The sequence below is a fragment of the Micropterus salmoides genome, unplaced genomic scaffold (assembly GCF_014851395.1).
Source record: "Micropterus salmoides isolate LMB-PRFRI ecotype aquatic unplaced genomic scaffold, ASM1485139v1 Ms_hic_scaffold_20, whole genome shotgun sequence".
Lineage (NCBI taxonomy): Eukaryota > Metazoa > Chordata > Actinopteri > Centrarchiformes > Centrarchidae > Micropterus > Micropterus salmoides.
The window spans coordinates 18,376,092-18,391,950 of NW_024041151.1; the positions used below are offsets into that span (position 1 = coordinate 18,376,092).

Sequence of the window (15,859 nt, forward strand, 5' to 3'; positions counted from 1 at the left end):
GATATTATAAGTGTGACATTCATAGTCATTAAATAAACTAATATTTAGGCTATTTAGGCTTCATGCTGCAGGATGTCATCAATGAAAAGTGCAGTAATCAGTCATATTTAAAAATAATTGTATGAGATTAGCAGGATAAGATCCATGCATGGTCTGGTAGACAAAATATTATAAATAATAAATCAACAGATATCATAAACAGAGCGCAGTTCTGTGTATGTGTCATGTACTCATTAAAGACTAAACTACTTTAACGCATAATCACCATAAACGATATAGCACCTCAATCAAAAGGGAATCTTTCCCATGATGCAACCTTCCTCCTTCATGGCAAATACACATTCACAAAAAAAAAAATGCGCGCGCAGACGCTCACACGCATACACGCACACACACACACCAGGATGTACACAACTATCCACAGAAATAAGAGCAAATACATGAACCTACAACCAAAGAACTGAACATGTACCAAACCACAAGCACAAGAAGCAAAGAGACAGTGAAACATCATGCATAATTTAAAAACACATAAAATACAATTACTTCATATTTATTTATTTTATTTGTATGTTTGCCCAGCTGAGCTCAATTTTCTTTGCTTTGTGCCAAACATGCTCTTTGGGTGGAAATAAAAGTGAATTATTGCTTCATTAATTTAATCCTAAAAAATGATCCGAAACCACAAAAATATCACATTCTATTTTATTGCATTTTAGTACACAAAACATTTATGATCCACAGTCTATCAAATAAACTTTTTTGTTTCATTTCATGTTTTTTGACAAAACAAAACAATTTCAGAGGGGGGGGAAAGTGCTTTACAGGGATTTACCATCTCAATAAATACAAGGACATTGAGGTCTTCTTGGATCCTGTTCTTCATACAATGGCCATGGCACTAAAACACAGATGCACACTCTCTTCCCCTGCCAATACACACACACACACGCACACACACACACACAGAAATACACACATGTACAACCCCAATCTGTTTCATATTGTCCATATTGTACCAAAACACCAACACTCCATTTCCCTCTTTGTGTGAAAAACACACAGGCATAGGATGAACAAGCAACCTTAGAAATTAGTGACAATACACGCATTTGAAAATATGATAATATGTCATTTTGACATGACAGATTTTGTAGGAATGTGTAGTTTGACAACTATGCTTATCTCGGAGTTTCCCCTGTTTAGCTGTCAGTTTAAAGAAATGACGGTTTAAATCCTGTTACCGCCTGCTTCTAATGTTACAGCCATAATTTAATGATACAATTTCTTTATGGTTTTCCTTCATGATAAACAGTCAAGATGCTGTCTGTGGACATATTTTGTGATTTCCACCAACGTAAAATTTTAAATCATCCTATTTTTTCTGCCCAATAAAAAAACCTGTCCAAATCTTTAATTAACTGATGAATTACAGGCTACCATTTTAATTAGCTGATTCACTGCTGTAAACATCTGCAGTTTCTTTTAATAATGGATAAGGCACACAACATTTTCATTCGTTAACAAAAATCTACACCTCATTTCAGTGGAAAGTTGAGCAAAATAGTATCTGGGAAATTTCTGGGGTTTTTGAAATGTCACTTTGTCATTGCTAAAGAAAATCAACATATTTCATTTAGATTTAGGTTTCCTTCATGGTTGCTTAGAGAGAAAAGAAGGAGTCGTCTTACCTCTGTGGTCTACTGTGTGTGCTTGGCCCATGGGCCACAATGACAGTCCCCCTTAAATTTTCCCCATTTTGTTTATCTTCAGTATTCTGACAGCACTCAAGAGGCTTCAGTCCGGCTTCCTTGGTCCTCCCTTTAAAACTCCCTCCACCATCAAGTCAGAGGGTGGATGAGTAGCATGGAGGATGCTGTACATGTGAAGCAAAATGTGTTCTTCAGTTGGTGTAAAATACAGTCAGTGAGTTCCTGCTAATGATAAATGCTTCATGCTCATTTTTGACAGCGTGGCTGCAGGTGGGATATTCCTGTCCTCAGAAAGAAAAGAAAATCCACAAGGATGGATGTGTCTCAGTTTTTCCTCTTTCTTCCATTTCTTTTTCTGTTTCCGAGTGGGCAGGGCTCCTGAAAGATGTGTCTTTTCTCCAAGCTGACTCCTGCTTGACCTCTGGGTCAGGTCTGCAGACGCCAGTGATGGGAGATCAAGGGTTAGGATCCGGAGGTTTAGGGGTTATAAGGGTCATAGTGGAGCGCTAGCGGCTGAGGGGGAGCTGGGGCAGCGACATGGCCTGGTGAGGGAGACTCTGAGAGGTCAGCACGGAGAAAGGATGACCTGGAGAGCACACAGAAAATACATTAAGGATTTTAAAAATTGTGTAAATAATCTACTGTAGGAAACAAACCTAACAGTCATTGAAAGCACTACCAAAAACTTAAAGGTCAGCTTTTTACCGCACTAAAGTATATTACAACTTACTGTCAATGTACCCGTGAAGGGCCACCATGCGTGCCCGTTCAGGACTGCCAAAGGGGGAGTAATGCAGCTCATCGGGCAGAGATGAGGGTATCCTGGACTGGGGATGACCTTGGGGAGCCCCACTGTGCTGGGGCGTGTGCTTTTTGTGTCTTGCTCTGCAGTTTTGAAACCACACCTATGAAGACGCAATGTAACCAGACATCATGTAGCTACATTCTTGAAATGGAATATGTTGATTTATTTCAAAAGTACATTTTAAAAAACAATAAATGACAGACAAAGCATATATTTAGCAATATGGGTGCGCATATCTGAATATTTTATAATATACTGACAGTTAACATAATCTGAATTTTCTCATTTTATGGCTGGATCAATATGTTGGTGTTTGTATGTTTGAGTTATGCAATTTCAATACATATAACTACAAACACACCATAAGTAGAGTCATTAGCACCAGAAGAGTGTGGGTTTCTGTGTACTGACCTGTATCACTCTCCTGCTTAGGCCTGTCATATCAGCTAGTTTCTGTAGCGTCTGGGCATCTGGATTGTTGTCCTGGGCAAACTGCGCCTGCATGATCTGCATATTGAGACAAAACATTAGCATAACAATCAAACGCTGCTGATATCTGGGATCATTACACATAGAATTTAGGGTTAAAATGCACTTCTGTGATGAAAGTGCTTCACATTTTTACAAAACAAGCTGCAAACTGTATTAGAAACATATTTGTTTTAGACTGAGATTAGTGCGATGTGTTTGTCTGACCTGTAGCTGTTCTGCAGTGAAGGACGTCCGTGCCCTTTTGGCCGGTTTCGGCTGACTGTCTTGTTCTGTTGGAACTGCTCCCTCTAATGTGATACCATTGCCTGAAAAACACGGCGGCAGACATGTGAAATGACAGGCAAATGTGTTGAATAAGCATTTTAAATGACCAAGATAGTTCTAGAACATGTATTTGAACTTGGACACTGTATCATAAAGGAATGTTTTCCTCAGTTGGGGCCCAAGTTTGTGGGTCTTGAGCTCTCGTAACATGACCTGCTAATCCACTCATTGTGTGGACATCCATCGGAACCACTGAGAAGTCAGAAAGCAGGAGGCCAGGCATATTAAATCATCAAAAATATAAAAAACAGTAAATATTCAAATTCACAAACTCAGAGAAAGTCTGTTTGGGAATACTCCTGAGCAAACATCTGGACAGCCGCAGAGAACCATAGCAGTAAATTTGCCAGAACCACTACTCACCACTCTCAGCCGCTCGTTTGAGGTTCTCCACCATGGTGTCGTAGTGGATCCGACACAGGACCTTCTCCTCCACCAAGCCAAACTCCTCTCCCGTAGACAACTGCCTCTTACACGAGTAGCACGCAAAACATGCCAAGTGGTATGCGTTTCCCCTCGCACGGCGCACCCAGTCGCTGGCATATATCTGCCGCCCACAGCGGGCACACTTAGTACCAAACCTACTGTGAGGGAGAGAATAAGAGAACAGGGGCAGAGGAAGAGAAGCAGGAGAAAGAAACTTATTAAGGAATTTGTGACTGTGCATGATGTAAAAGCAACATTTCAGTAGAGAAAATTGCAGCGTAGATGATCTTTTGAATCTTATCTCAAGGCGATTTCCAGAGAGTACACACATAGAATTAAATACGCACAGGCACCTGTTTCTATGAGAATATTTTGCTGAGAGCTGAAGTCAAAAATAAATGTTAAAGTTTTGGCAGAACTCAAAGGTTTTAAGGTAGAAACCCTAGAGGAGGATATGGCCTTCAGAAAAGACTCCTGACTGCGGCTGCAAGCTGAGCCTTGAGTACAAACAAACCAACACCTGCAATTTCCTGGCTGATCTATGAAGGCCCTGACATATGCACACGCTCGCACACACAAACACAGACACGCACACACACCAGGGGAACACACCAACACACGAGTAAACCAGGGTGGTTTTACATACAGTGGAAGATGAAGAAAGACGTGGATGACATCACTTTAGATTGCCGCGCTGTAACTGATAGCAACAGTGAGGTCAGGCGGCATATAAACCTAAACCACCTGACTTACTGTTCAGACTGGGTGGGTGTTGTGGGGGGTTGAGGGGCGCAGAGGAAGATGATGAAAGATAAATGGTCAGAAAGAGGGTAGGCAGGGAACGGGTTGCTTTAAGACAATTCCTCATGAGCTCAAAACAAGGTGATGACAAAGAAATCAACATGTTCTTATCGTTTGAAGTATTTGAATGTGATTGTGGAAAGAATGAGACAAATACAAGAGTGGGATAGCTTGAGTGCTGAGAAAAGTAAAGACTGCCATAGTTATATTTACCTGAAGTGTGTGAGGTGTATGTTCTTTTATTCTGAATGGATAAGGCTGGTGGTTTTCTATATTTTCCTAGTTCCATGAAAAGACCAAAGCCAATACTGCATTAGTCCCTCTCTCAATATTTTTTGACTTTCCTACCATCTCTGTGGCACTTAGATCCCCTCCCATTTACCCCTGGGTAAGATGTAAATCTTTCAAAATGGGTCACACATACAGTACACATAGAGTATTTCTTTTTAAAAAGGCACTGTAATTTTGTGAATATTGCATTTAGGGGCAATTGTGAGCTGACTCAAAATTAGCAACATTGCCCATGGTTATCATAATAAAATGTCACTCTGTGCAACGGTGTGTTTTTAATAAAAGTACAACAATGGAGGTCTATGGCAGGGAGGAATAAGCCATATCAGGCTTCGGTTGCACATATAATGCCTAATTAGTTTTGTTGAAAATACAAAAAAATATGCAGCTGCTGCACTGTGGAGCATCCAAACAAAATACACTAATACAACTGAAATATTATACAAATTTCCTGTTTTACACCAGAATCAGGAGAGATTAACCTCCTCGTTTAAAGTGCACATTAAGGGTATAAAATGACTTAGGTTTGAGATGGTCATGGTTAGGTTAAGGACCATTGTTGGGGTCAGCAGCCACCAATTCTGCTGAAGGAGGCAGGATTTGTAAACAGCCTGCGAGAAAAGGGTAGGGTAAAGAAGGGTAAAACTGAGGGCAATAAGAATAACATAAAACTGCACAGACATGGTTTTAGCTCAAATTAGAAACATTTCCATGTTGATGGGATTGTCTTTTTTCAGCAGACAAGCGGCTTTAAAGAAAAAACTCATGCACGCGTAGCATCACAACATGAGCCAAATTCAAAGAGTGGTCAAGAGTCAATAGAGGTACGAAGGAGGCAAGAACTGTTGAGGGCAGGATGAAAAGAGTAGACATGGAGAGAGGAAGTGAGTGGCTGAGGGAAATAGCACAGTAAAGAGCGTCAATGGCGGAGAGAGAGAGAGAGCAAGGGGACGGAGAGCACGAGGGGCTGCCAAGTGAGTGGGTTTGGCAGCGCATCAGTGCACTCAAGTCCACTCTATCTGGGATGAAAGCATAGTATAGCCCTGACATCTCACAACCTCCTGTCCCTCCTGTATATGAGCTTATTGGCGAGAGGTTCCATTTTCATGCATGTAGTATGGTAGAGGATATTTATAGGTCATCATTACATGGCTACTGTTTGAGGATCTGACTCTTATTGGTCTGTCTGCCTTCCTAGTCTTTATTATTGCAGTCAAATTATCTATATTTTCCATCAACAAACCAATATCCAAATAAAAAAACAGAGCATTTACATTTTGCCAGGCCTGGTATTCCTCATAACAAACATTCAGTTAAGCATTACATCAATGAAACCACGGGGGGAAAGTCTTTGTGGTGACCTTGAAATAAAATTAGCCGGCATAGCACTTACAGAGGGCTTAAGTTGTCACAGATATGTGCAACTTAACCAAAAAACCTCTTATAACCCAATAAAGCCATGCCGGGGACAAATCGACTCCGTGGCTTACTGTACTGTGCGCGTATCGTTTCAGATTGTTATGGAGAATTCCAGGCTGTTTCTACAGTAAAGAGGAAAATATTGTGGAACATTGTGGCTAATCTAGCATGACAGCTTGTCAGTTTCATGCTCCAAGACAGAACCCAGAAAAGCTGCAAATCATCCCTTGTTTTAACCACCTCCTCCTCTTCCTCCATCTCACCCCACCCCTTTTCCGTCTTTTTTTTATCTCGTTTTGTCTTTGTACCAAAAACCTGGTGTTTATTTTGGAGCAATGTCAATCCTTATGGCCCTCCATATCACTCACATGAGGCAAAATCCTACACCGCAAAACTCCCTTTCCCCCCAGACCTCTCCTATTTGTTTCACTTCTTTCACCAAATCTTTATTTCTTCTTTTTTTTTTCACAGTAATTCACCTGCTGCTGAAAGAGGGGCTTGAGGAGGTGCACGTTTTTTGGATTATTTCTGATGTGCTATGAGAATACTCTAATCTCTATTAGATTTGTCCTAAGAGATTTCTTGCTTGACTATGCGGTTTTAAGATTTGTGTTAGGCCTTGTTGTATGGGAATCTAAGATAGGAAATTGATCTAAATACTTTACAGACAACTTCTTTTAAGAGATTATCAGGCTTTAACATATTAACCCTGCACAAAGGAAATCTATTTTGTGAGACTTCTGTAACTGTGAACACAGGCAGTTTTTTGTAATAACCAATCGGCTTTACAAAATGAATGATCTATTTCAATGCTTTGACTAAGCAATCTTATTATAATTTCAATTCATTCAGTTCTTAATAAAACTGAAATCCCTCTTGTCTTTGTCTTACTTGTCTTTGTTGCTATGGAGACGTATGAGGGTTGATGAATAATTATTATTACAATACACGCACACACATGCACACGTGCACACATCTCACCCACTAAGTTCCCTACATATATGGACTCAGGTTACACTGTCAGTATCACAGGCTGCCCTTGATTAGTGCTGCAATGCAACTTCCTGTGTGGCCTGCAGCTCACGGACGAGGATGATGTTTCTACAGAGTGTGTGTGTGTGTGGGGGGGGGTCAGGGGAGGAGGCTGATAAAGACATGGTTTGCGTGTGTGTGTGTCTGTGCCTGTGTGTGTCTGTGTCTGTGTGTGTGTGTGTGTGTGTGTGTGTGTGTCTGTGTGTGTTTGTGTGTGTGTGTGTGTGTGTGTGTGTCTGTGTGTCTGTGTGTCTGTGTGTGTGTGTGTGTGTGTCTGTGTGTGTCTCTGTGTGTGTGTGTGTGTGTGTGTGTGTGTGTGTGTGTCTCTGTGTGTGTGTGTGTGTGTGTGTGTGTGTTTGTGTGTGTGAGCAAGCCCCTGAGGCCTGACCTGGGTTTCAGAGGCACAGCACGGGCTCTGTCCTGCGCCTCCTATCCCGATTCCCAACATACACACACCACCTTCCTTCCCCAGTACACACACACACACACACACACACACACATACACACACGCACACACATATATATGGAGGGAAACCCACTCTGATTTCCTGCTATTACGCCCCATTAAAGCAGCTGTCAGTCCAAAGCCAGATGAGAGGCTGACACAGATGAGGAAATGTCTCCAGAGGTTTGAAACCAGTCCAGAGGATCTGGACTCGCAGTGGTGTTTAGCCTAGTTTAAATCTGGCCTAAACTCAGATTACAGTTTATATTTACAGAGGTAACCAGTGTGCAGGCTCTAGCCCGGCAGCAAAGCTTCACTGTTGCTGCAAAATTTTGTAAATCATTTCTCATTTAGTCGTGTGTTTTTTTTCTAAGAAATCTAATCTAAACCTACAAATATTATTATCCAAATTAGTTTTTTATTATGCAAAATGTCTAACAGTTTGACCCTAGTAAATCCAGACAATCAAATCGAATTTCAAATTACTTTGCTTGTCATTCTTATCTATAGAGTCATTCTGCAGCAGATAGTGTACAGTTAGTCCCTTTGAACCTTTGAAATTAATAAGTGACTAGTTTTACATTTTATGAAGGCGGGTGAAAATTAACTATAGTTCATACCATTCATCAAAACATCTAAAACATTTAAGAAAAGCAACTTAGTACATGGCTATACTTCCTCACAAATGCAGAAAGCAGTAACTACCCAACAGGGAAGTTAGGATCTGAAGTTTGATGGTGACAAGCTGTGTAACGGATATACAAGGATATACGGATATACCTTAATTTACCCCCTTAGTGTAAAATGAAAAAACTTAATTTATAGATTTAAATATATGATTTAAAGGCAGAAACTCAGGTTACAGTCCCTGCAGCTCTGCTAAGCTAGGCTAGTTAGATTTAGCAGAACTCTGCTATCTGGTGTCCCTTTTATCTCCATTATGATTAGATTTATTAACTGCCTCATTTATGTGGTATAATAAATTCACTTATTATGATGTTGGAGCATAAAATATATATATATATATATATATATATATATATATTTTAAATTAAAATAGATTTTTCAATTACAGGAATCGGGTAGGAAAGTGGGGGGAAATAGGTTTCGCTAAGGCTAGCTGTGGCTTACTAACTAGCTTGAGTTAGCCGGAGTGCAGTCACCGCAAATTAAATTTATATGGCATAATCATTTATATGTTGTAAAACCTTAGTCAGACAGTTGGAAAATGGTTTGAATTCAAACCGAATATGCTCTTTTTTGTACGGCAGTATAGGCTAAAGCACAGATTCACAAAGGTCACAACACTACAACTATGACAGCTGCAAGAGCTTGAATGTGAAGCTGTTCAGGTTTACGTTTTTTTATTTTACTTATTAACTAGAAACAAAATGCACCCATAATTTGAGCTACAGTTGGAAACCTTGTTTTAGCATACCTTTCAAAGTCTATGTGGACAGCACTACAGTGGACGTGGCTCACTGCTGCACCCTAGTTGACAAAAAACTACTGCATGAATTTGTGTAAACTGTACTGTGTCTTGAAATTAATTGCGATATTTCTAATCCTCATCCTGGTGTGTCTACCACTAGTGTGAACACATTTATCGCTTCTATATATCCAGGCAGGCTCTTTGATCACAATTACTGTATTTTATATAATTACAGTGTAGGATTTCTCTGATGAGCATAAAATATATGACTCAGTGGCAGCTACATCTGTACCCCTAATTAGCATTTTCAAATGCTCTGGCATATTTTAAATTCACTCTGCATGTTTAATATACTGGATCATAGTCCAGGGAGCAGTGTTGAGGGCGAGAGGGGTGAATGGTGAAGGAGCATTTAAATGGTGACGGGTCAGATAAAAATATTATTATGATGTGGCAGAGCAAACACAAAAATCTCCACTTTGTGAGCAATGAGCAAAATGATTGGCAGCTGTTGGACATGCATAAATAAACAGAGATCTCAGTGTATGTTTATGTGTGAGTGACTGTGTCAGAGTCTTTTGAGTTGTAAAAGGAGGCAATGTGTACAGTGTATTCTTACTAATATGTGCAAACATGAACGTTTCATCAATATTGAGGTGTGTAAGTTTGCACATATCTGTCTTAGCTTGTGTGTTTTTTATTTTGGATAGGAGTCACATTCAGATCAGAAACGTGCTGACCAGGCACCCGGGGAGGTCTAATTGCTGGTCTGGAGGCCTGAGGGTCTAGGGTGGAGGACGACTAATTGCTGGTGATTATAAACCTCAGAGCAGTGGCTAGGTGTCAGGTTTCGATCAGAGAAACACCAAAGCTCACACACAGGTCCAAGCACTCACACACACACACTTGCACGCAGAAACATGGCATGGGTGTCCATACAATATATACACAATGCTTCAGGCTACAGCACAGAATTGTACTATGTTGCTGGTGTGAACCTCATTTAACCTCAGATACCACACACACACACACATACCACACATACACACACACACACACACACACCCTTTCACATGGTCAAAAAAGTGTGTATGAGATAAAATCAATGAGTAAAACCATGAGCCAACCAACACCCCCCCACCACCACCACCACACACACACACATGTAAACACAAGTACAGTATAGCCTACTGCATGTAATGAATGCAACTGATTTTAAATTCAGCACTGAATTACAATAAATCAACACACTGCATTTCCCCAGTGTGTGTGCATGTGTGTGTGTGATTCTGTGTGATCACTATCTGTATTTATTTATTGTATCGCTCTTTCACTCTTGCATGAAAATAATAAAATTAACGAGATAGATAGAGACAGTTTATTTTCACAGTTTATTTGATGCGTTCTAGGTCGTCGATGTCGGCTACAATAGAAATAGAAGAGAATAGTTTTCGTGGCACTTAACGCTTTGTTTGCCTGTAGGGACCGACAAAACCCAGATTTAACGGGTATTTCCGGCAATTTCCGTTTGTTTCACGTGTGCCTCTCCGGATGATAAAACCGTCACTTTCGTGGCACTTGGTGCAATAACTGTGTGTTGATATGATAAAGACAGCGATAACTGCTGTGTCCAGGAAACTACGGGTCCATGGCCTGTCTGATCTGCAATGGTCCACGGGAAATCAATCACTAAAATAATCCACTGTTACTTCAGTGCGCCACTTTAAATCCGATAGGATCTGAGCGCCAGACGCTAGTAAAACGTGGTCAAAAATATCCTGCATTTTAAGATAAAGCGCAGTTATTCTGGTAGACTAGATATAGGCCTATTATTTTTGTAGCTAGTGGAACTGTTGTGTTTTGGATAGCCATAATAAAAGAGTGGATCTTTCAGCTAGGCACTATCATTAAAGACTTTTATTTTGTTACAGACTTTGAGAGTTTTTGAAAAGGTCTTTCAAGAGCACATTTAAGGCAACCCGCATCCGTCTCAAAGGAAGTGTGTGTGTGTGTGTGTGTGCGTGTGCGTGTGTGTGTGTGTGTGTGTGTGTGTGCGTGCGTGTGCGTGCGTGCGTGTGTGTGTGTGTGTGTGTGTGAGAGAGAGAGAGAGAGAGAGAGAGAGAGGCCTGTGTTGGCAGAGCAGGCGTGGTATTTTGAAAACACGGTCATAAACTTACCCTACCTGAAATAATCCATTTTACAGAAGATTTCTTTGTTTTTAATGTAGCAGCTGTTGTGCTGACGTAGCGAAGTCCTGCAGACAGAGCACTCCAGACAGCGCACGTGCCAGATCAGGTTGTTCACCTGCAAAGACACAACATCCATGTCAAACACACACACACACACACACACTGATGATTAATCACTACAGCGAGGACGTACAGTGTGCCTGCCTTGCTGAACGTGTAGGCCATTGCTATGATATAAATTTTTCCCTGAAAGCTACTGTGCAACATTGTGCTTATTGACGTAGCTAATACTATAATTTTATTACTTAATGCCAACACAAAATTTGTTATATTTCTTTATAATTTCCATATATAATAATGAGTTTAAAGTCATTTAAGCATAGCTATTATGATTTATCTACGACGGTATAATTATAAAAAACATTAGGCCTACATTACGGCCTTTTAGTAAGTCTATGTTGCCTACTGTGACTTTATAGAGGTCCCATCATGCTCTTTATAGCAGCACAATATTTATTTACCCCAATATTCCTAAATAGACTTGTGGTTTTGCTTAGGAAATATTAGTATCACTCCTACTTAAATCATTAGCCTATAATAAAAGGTAGACTAGTTGTTTCTGAAATGCATGCATATTTAAAAATATCGATTCCTAAAGCACTCTCTTTGGACCTTACATAACACTTTCTGTGCAATATTTTCATCCACCGGTAATTATGATATCCTTTTAGCAAAATGGAAAAACAAACAAACACAATAACATAATATAATATATATGTATAATTATATATATATATATAATATTAAAAAAATCCCAATCTGTAATAATGACATATCAGTTTGAAGTTTAACATAGACTTCAGGAGAGATTTTCAGATCATGAGGGAAAGTCAACAGTTTGAAAAGTATGGATAGTCTAAACAAAATCACGTGAAGTTTCCGACTATTTTGCGCCCCAATGAACTGCTTATAAAAGCATTAAAAACTTTAAATTATATATATATATATAGCCTATGTCCATCAAAGCATCATTTATTGCAACCACTTTAGAACTTTTCAGATCAGTAGATGCTGATTTATTTGCAAACATATATTTAGGCCTACAGCATCAGCCAGTATGAAACATTTTACACAAGAGAAAGAGGGCAAGTTATTTTTTTAAACAGGACAGGAATCCCATTAATGAAGATAAAACAGAAAAGAGCAAATACATCATCAATTGTAGCCTATCTATTTTTAAATTAATTTATAGCCTAACATAATTTAAATATACCTTTTCAGTCAGTAGTATAAAATATATTTTAAATGATTACAGAGACACTACAGTTTCAAATAATATCCTAATAGGCCTGGACTTTGACACAACAACAAAAATAAAATGTTTTTAATCTTATTAGTTTCATCTTAAAATTGAAATTATTTATAACATAAATAGCCCTATTTATTTTCCATAGACTGAAATATCTGAATAAAAATAACTGCCATAATTTTTCTTGTCCAAACAATGTTTCCCATTACGTTCTGCAGACTGACATCAAAATAGACTCAGATAATTGACTAATGATATTCACACTTCCTGACAAACACACCCATTTGCGCGCGATTACAGAGGCTACTTTGGTTGGGAGCACGCGAGCGCACGCGACAAGACAAGTTGTATTGACAGCGAGGCTGTAAAACAGTAAAAACCAAAACATGGATCCTGTTGTGCCTGCGGTGTCCCAAACACCGCCTGTTGCTTTAGCCTATTTTGTTGCCTAAAATGTTACGGTGCAGATGCATCGGTTACAATTACAAGAAGTTAAGGGTTTATGTATTTTTTGCGTTCAAACAACTAATATTAAATGAGTTAGAAATGTAGAAGGTAAATCTGTAGGCCCCCTTCAGTTAGGAGGTTATTTCTTTATTTTTGTGTCCGTGCGACAGTAAGGACGCCTAAAGTTCAGTCCAGGCCGCTGTTCATTCCAGTAGAGTACATCAGCGCAAAAAAGACAGCAGAAGTGTCCAAACCAAAACAGGACTAGCGGTCAACATGGCAACCTCATTCACTCGCTTCTGCTGGTCTTGTGTAGACAAGCTATGTTTTGTCTATGTTAATGCAGGCGTAAAAAAGAGTAAACAAATACACAGTCTCCCCCAGAATAAAATATTTTCTGGTCTGACCAGTCTGGAACTTTCAGCAGGTTTTAGTCGAAGTGAATCTGGCCGGCCTCTCACCTTCAGCAAGTATCTGTCCAGGATCTCCTGACCGCAGCTGGCGCACACGTTCTTCCCGGTGGACGGTACCGAGCTGGTGGTGGAGGTCGGCGAGCACACGGAGGGGGTGGACGGCGTGCTGGGGGACGAGCGAGTGTCCTCCCGCTCCATGTTCGACCGCTGGGATTCTCCGTCCGAGTGAGACTGCAAGAGGGCATCAGCACAGCTCAGTAACACACAGAATAATCCTCATCCCCACAGTGCCCGTTTGCAGATGTCGCCATTTTCATGATGTGGTCTGCAGCAATGCCCGCAAAATTCACAAATGTCAACTATACATTTGCATGACTCCTAACTCTGTTTCCGCATGCATTGGATGCGCACGGGCCAAGCGGTCATCTACTGCGCGCAACATGCGCACTGAATGATCCAGACATTTTCAAAGCATAAATAGGCAATAAAGCTCTCACCATTGGCGTGCGCGTAGAGTCCACACTGCAGCGCGAGGCTCCCGGCGTACTCTGATGCTCGGTAGAGATCACCTATAAGACAACGTTCAGTGAACGGAAATTCTTCATCACTTTCCTCGTCTCATCTTCAGCAAAGAAATCCTCGGGAGACATTTGCAGACAGCTCTTCAAGGCTACTCCTATATAAAGTAGTCCTGACAATAAACCCCGGTTAACACTGTTCAAAGGGCCCCCGCAACAAAAGGCACATTTTAATGAAGCTATTTCAATTTGGATTGATTTTTCCCTTCCCCTTAACCCGTGCCTCTCAGAATAATAGTATTTTCTCCGCAATCCAGAACACGAGAGTGGAGGAGGGGAGGGGGGCTACCTGTAATTACAAATAGCTTGAAACGCTGCGGATAAGAGGGACCCGGAGTGTCAATTTCAACTGTCAATCAGAAAAAGGCAACGGGTCACCCAAAGAATTGCAAATTTGATTTTTAATGGCTGTAATTAAAATCCAATTCTTCTCGGGCGAATTGGCAGAGCTGGAGAGGCTTGCGGACCGCAAATCACGCTATTCATGGCAGAGAGGCGCGTGCCTCTTCACAGCGGCTGGCGCGTGCAGCTGATCTCAGTACACAAGCAGTGATTCTCATGACATCACAGAGAGACAAAACAAAACTCAAACACGATGCTGAGGGCTGCAAATAAAGTGCGCGTTTTCGCAGCAGCAGATTTAGATCCACTGAATGTTCAAGAAAGAAGAGAAACACTTAGGAAAATTAAAATGATTTCACATTGGCTACTTATTGCACCATTATACCTCATAGCAATCACATAAAAACGTATTCAGTCTAAGCCAAATAGGGAAGGCCCAAACAGTGCATAAGTGGGGTAGGCTACCTCTCCAATGTGAACTTTTTACGCACACAGTTGAAGCTCAGCCGTTTCCAAAGCGTTAGTACCTGCTTCGTGGGAATTCCTTCGGACAGAATCTTATTTCCCTCTGAAAGAGGGGACAAAACTTCATTTTTCCAGTACATGAACCCCTGGAGTCTCACAGCATACAGTGTCTCCAAATTCGGCGCGTGCAATCAGGAGAAGATTCGGCGATGGGCGTCAAAATTTGTACCATCCGTACCACGCAGGGATTCGGGTGTAACTGGCGCACAGTTTTGTTTTTAAACGCAAAATGCTTTCTCCCTTTAAAACGCTGCTGTGCACGACGAGCTGACTGCCAGTGACACAAACTGCAAAAGTCATGAAGCTATGCAGAGGCGAGGAGTTGCTTGCTGCTCCGCAGTGAGCCTTATTTAGAACAGAAAGATTTCCTCCTTTCCCAGTTTCCCCCTCTCTCCTGTTTTTGGGAAGGAGTCTGACTACAGGAAGTGAATCAAATTGAGGGGCTGGCAGCTTTTACTCCAAGGCTTCATATGTGCAGGGGAGACTGCAGAGCTGCAAGGTCGACGAGAGCGCAACAAGCAGAGAACCAGAGTGTCTCCGTAGAGCTGTAGTGAAAGTTTGTGCGGCTCCCTGGCCTGCCTTTTAGTTAAAGAAGGGGGCGGTGAGGAAAGAGTTTCATTTGCGTGAGAAGGGTGGACACACTCTGGAACAGTTATGACAGAAATTTACTCCAACTCTGGTGGTGTATGTTTGATATCTCAGCCATTTATAGCTGCTTCCAGAGAGAAAAATATCCAATGTAAATTATAGTTATTTATATAATTGCCATTTATTTGCTACCAGAATTATACAACTACAGCTGACATATAGGCTGTAAAGCAATAATTAACCCACATATACTCAGGCATATAAATAGACATTTTATATGCAGCATT

General features: G+C 40.7%; 1 protein-coding gene across 2 annotated transcripts; it reads right to left on the minus strand.

Annotated features, from left to right (window-relative positions):
* Positions 1-678: 678 nt before the first annotated feature.
* Positions 679-15,536, minus strand: lhx6 (LIM homeobox 6). Of its 2 annotated transcripts, none has more exons than XM_038734595.1 (9): positions 14,987-15,536; positions 14,037-14,108; positions 13,588-13,770; positions 11,364-11,485; positions 3,697-3,914; positions 3,214-3,314; positions 2,929-3,024; positions 2,443-2,617; positions 679-2,298 (listed from the first exon to the last, which is right to left on the minus strand). In XM_038734595.1, the coding sequence occupies exons 1-9, from the start codon at positions 15,062-15,064 to the stop codon at positions 2,219-2,221; spliced, it is 1,125 nt and encodes a 374-aa protein (XP_038590523.1). In that variant the 5' UTR covers positions 15,065-15,536; the 3' UTR covers positions 679-2,218. The 2 variants fall into 2 exon arrangements, with proteins under 2 accessions (XP_038590523.1, XP_038590522.1); XM_038734594.1 differs by having other exon boundaries at positions 680-2,298; positions 3,697-3,917; positions 14,987-15,535.
* Between the last annotated feature and the right edge of the window lie 323 nt (positions 15,537-15,859).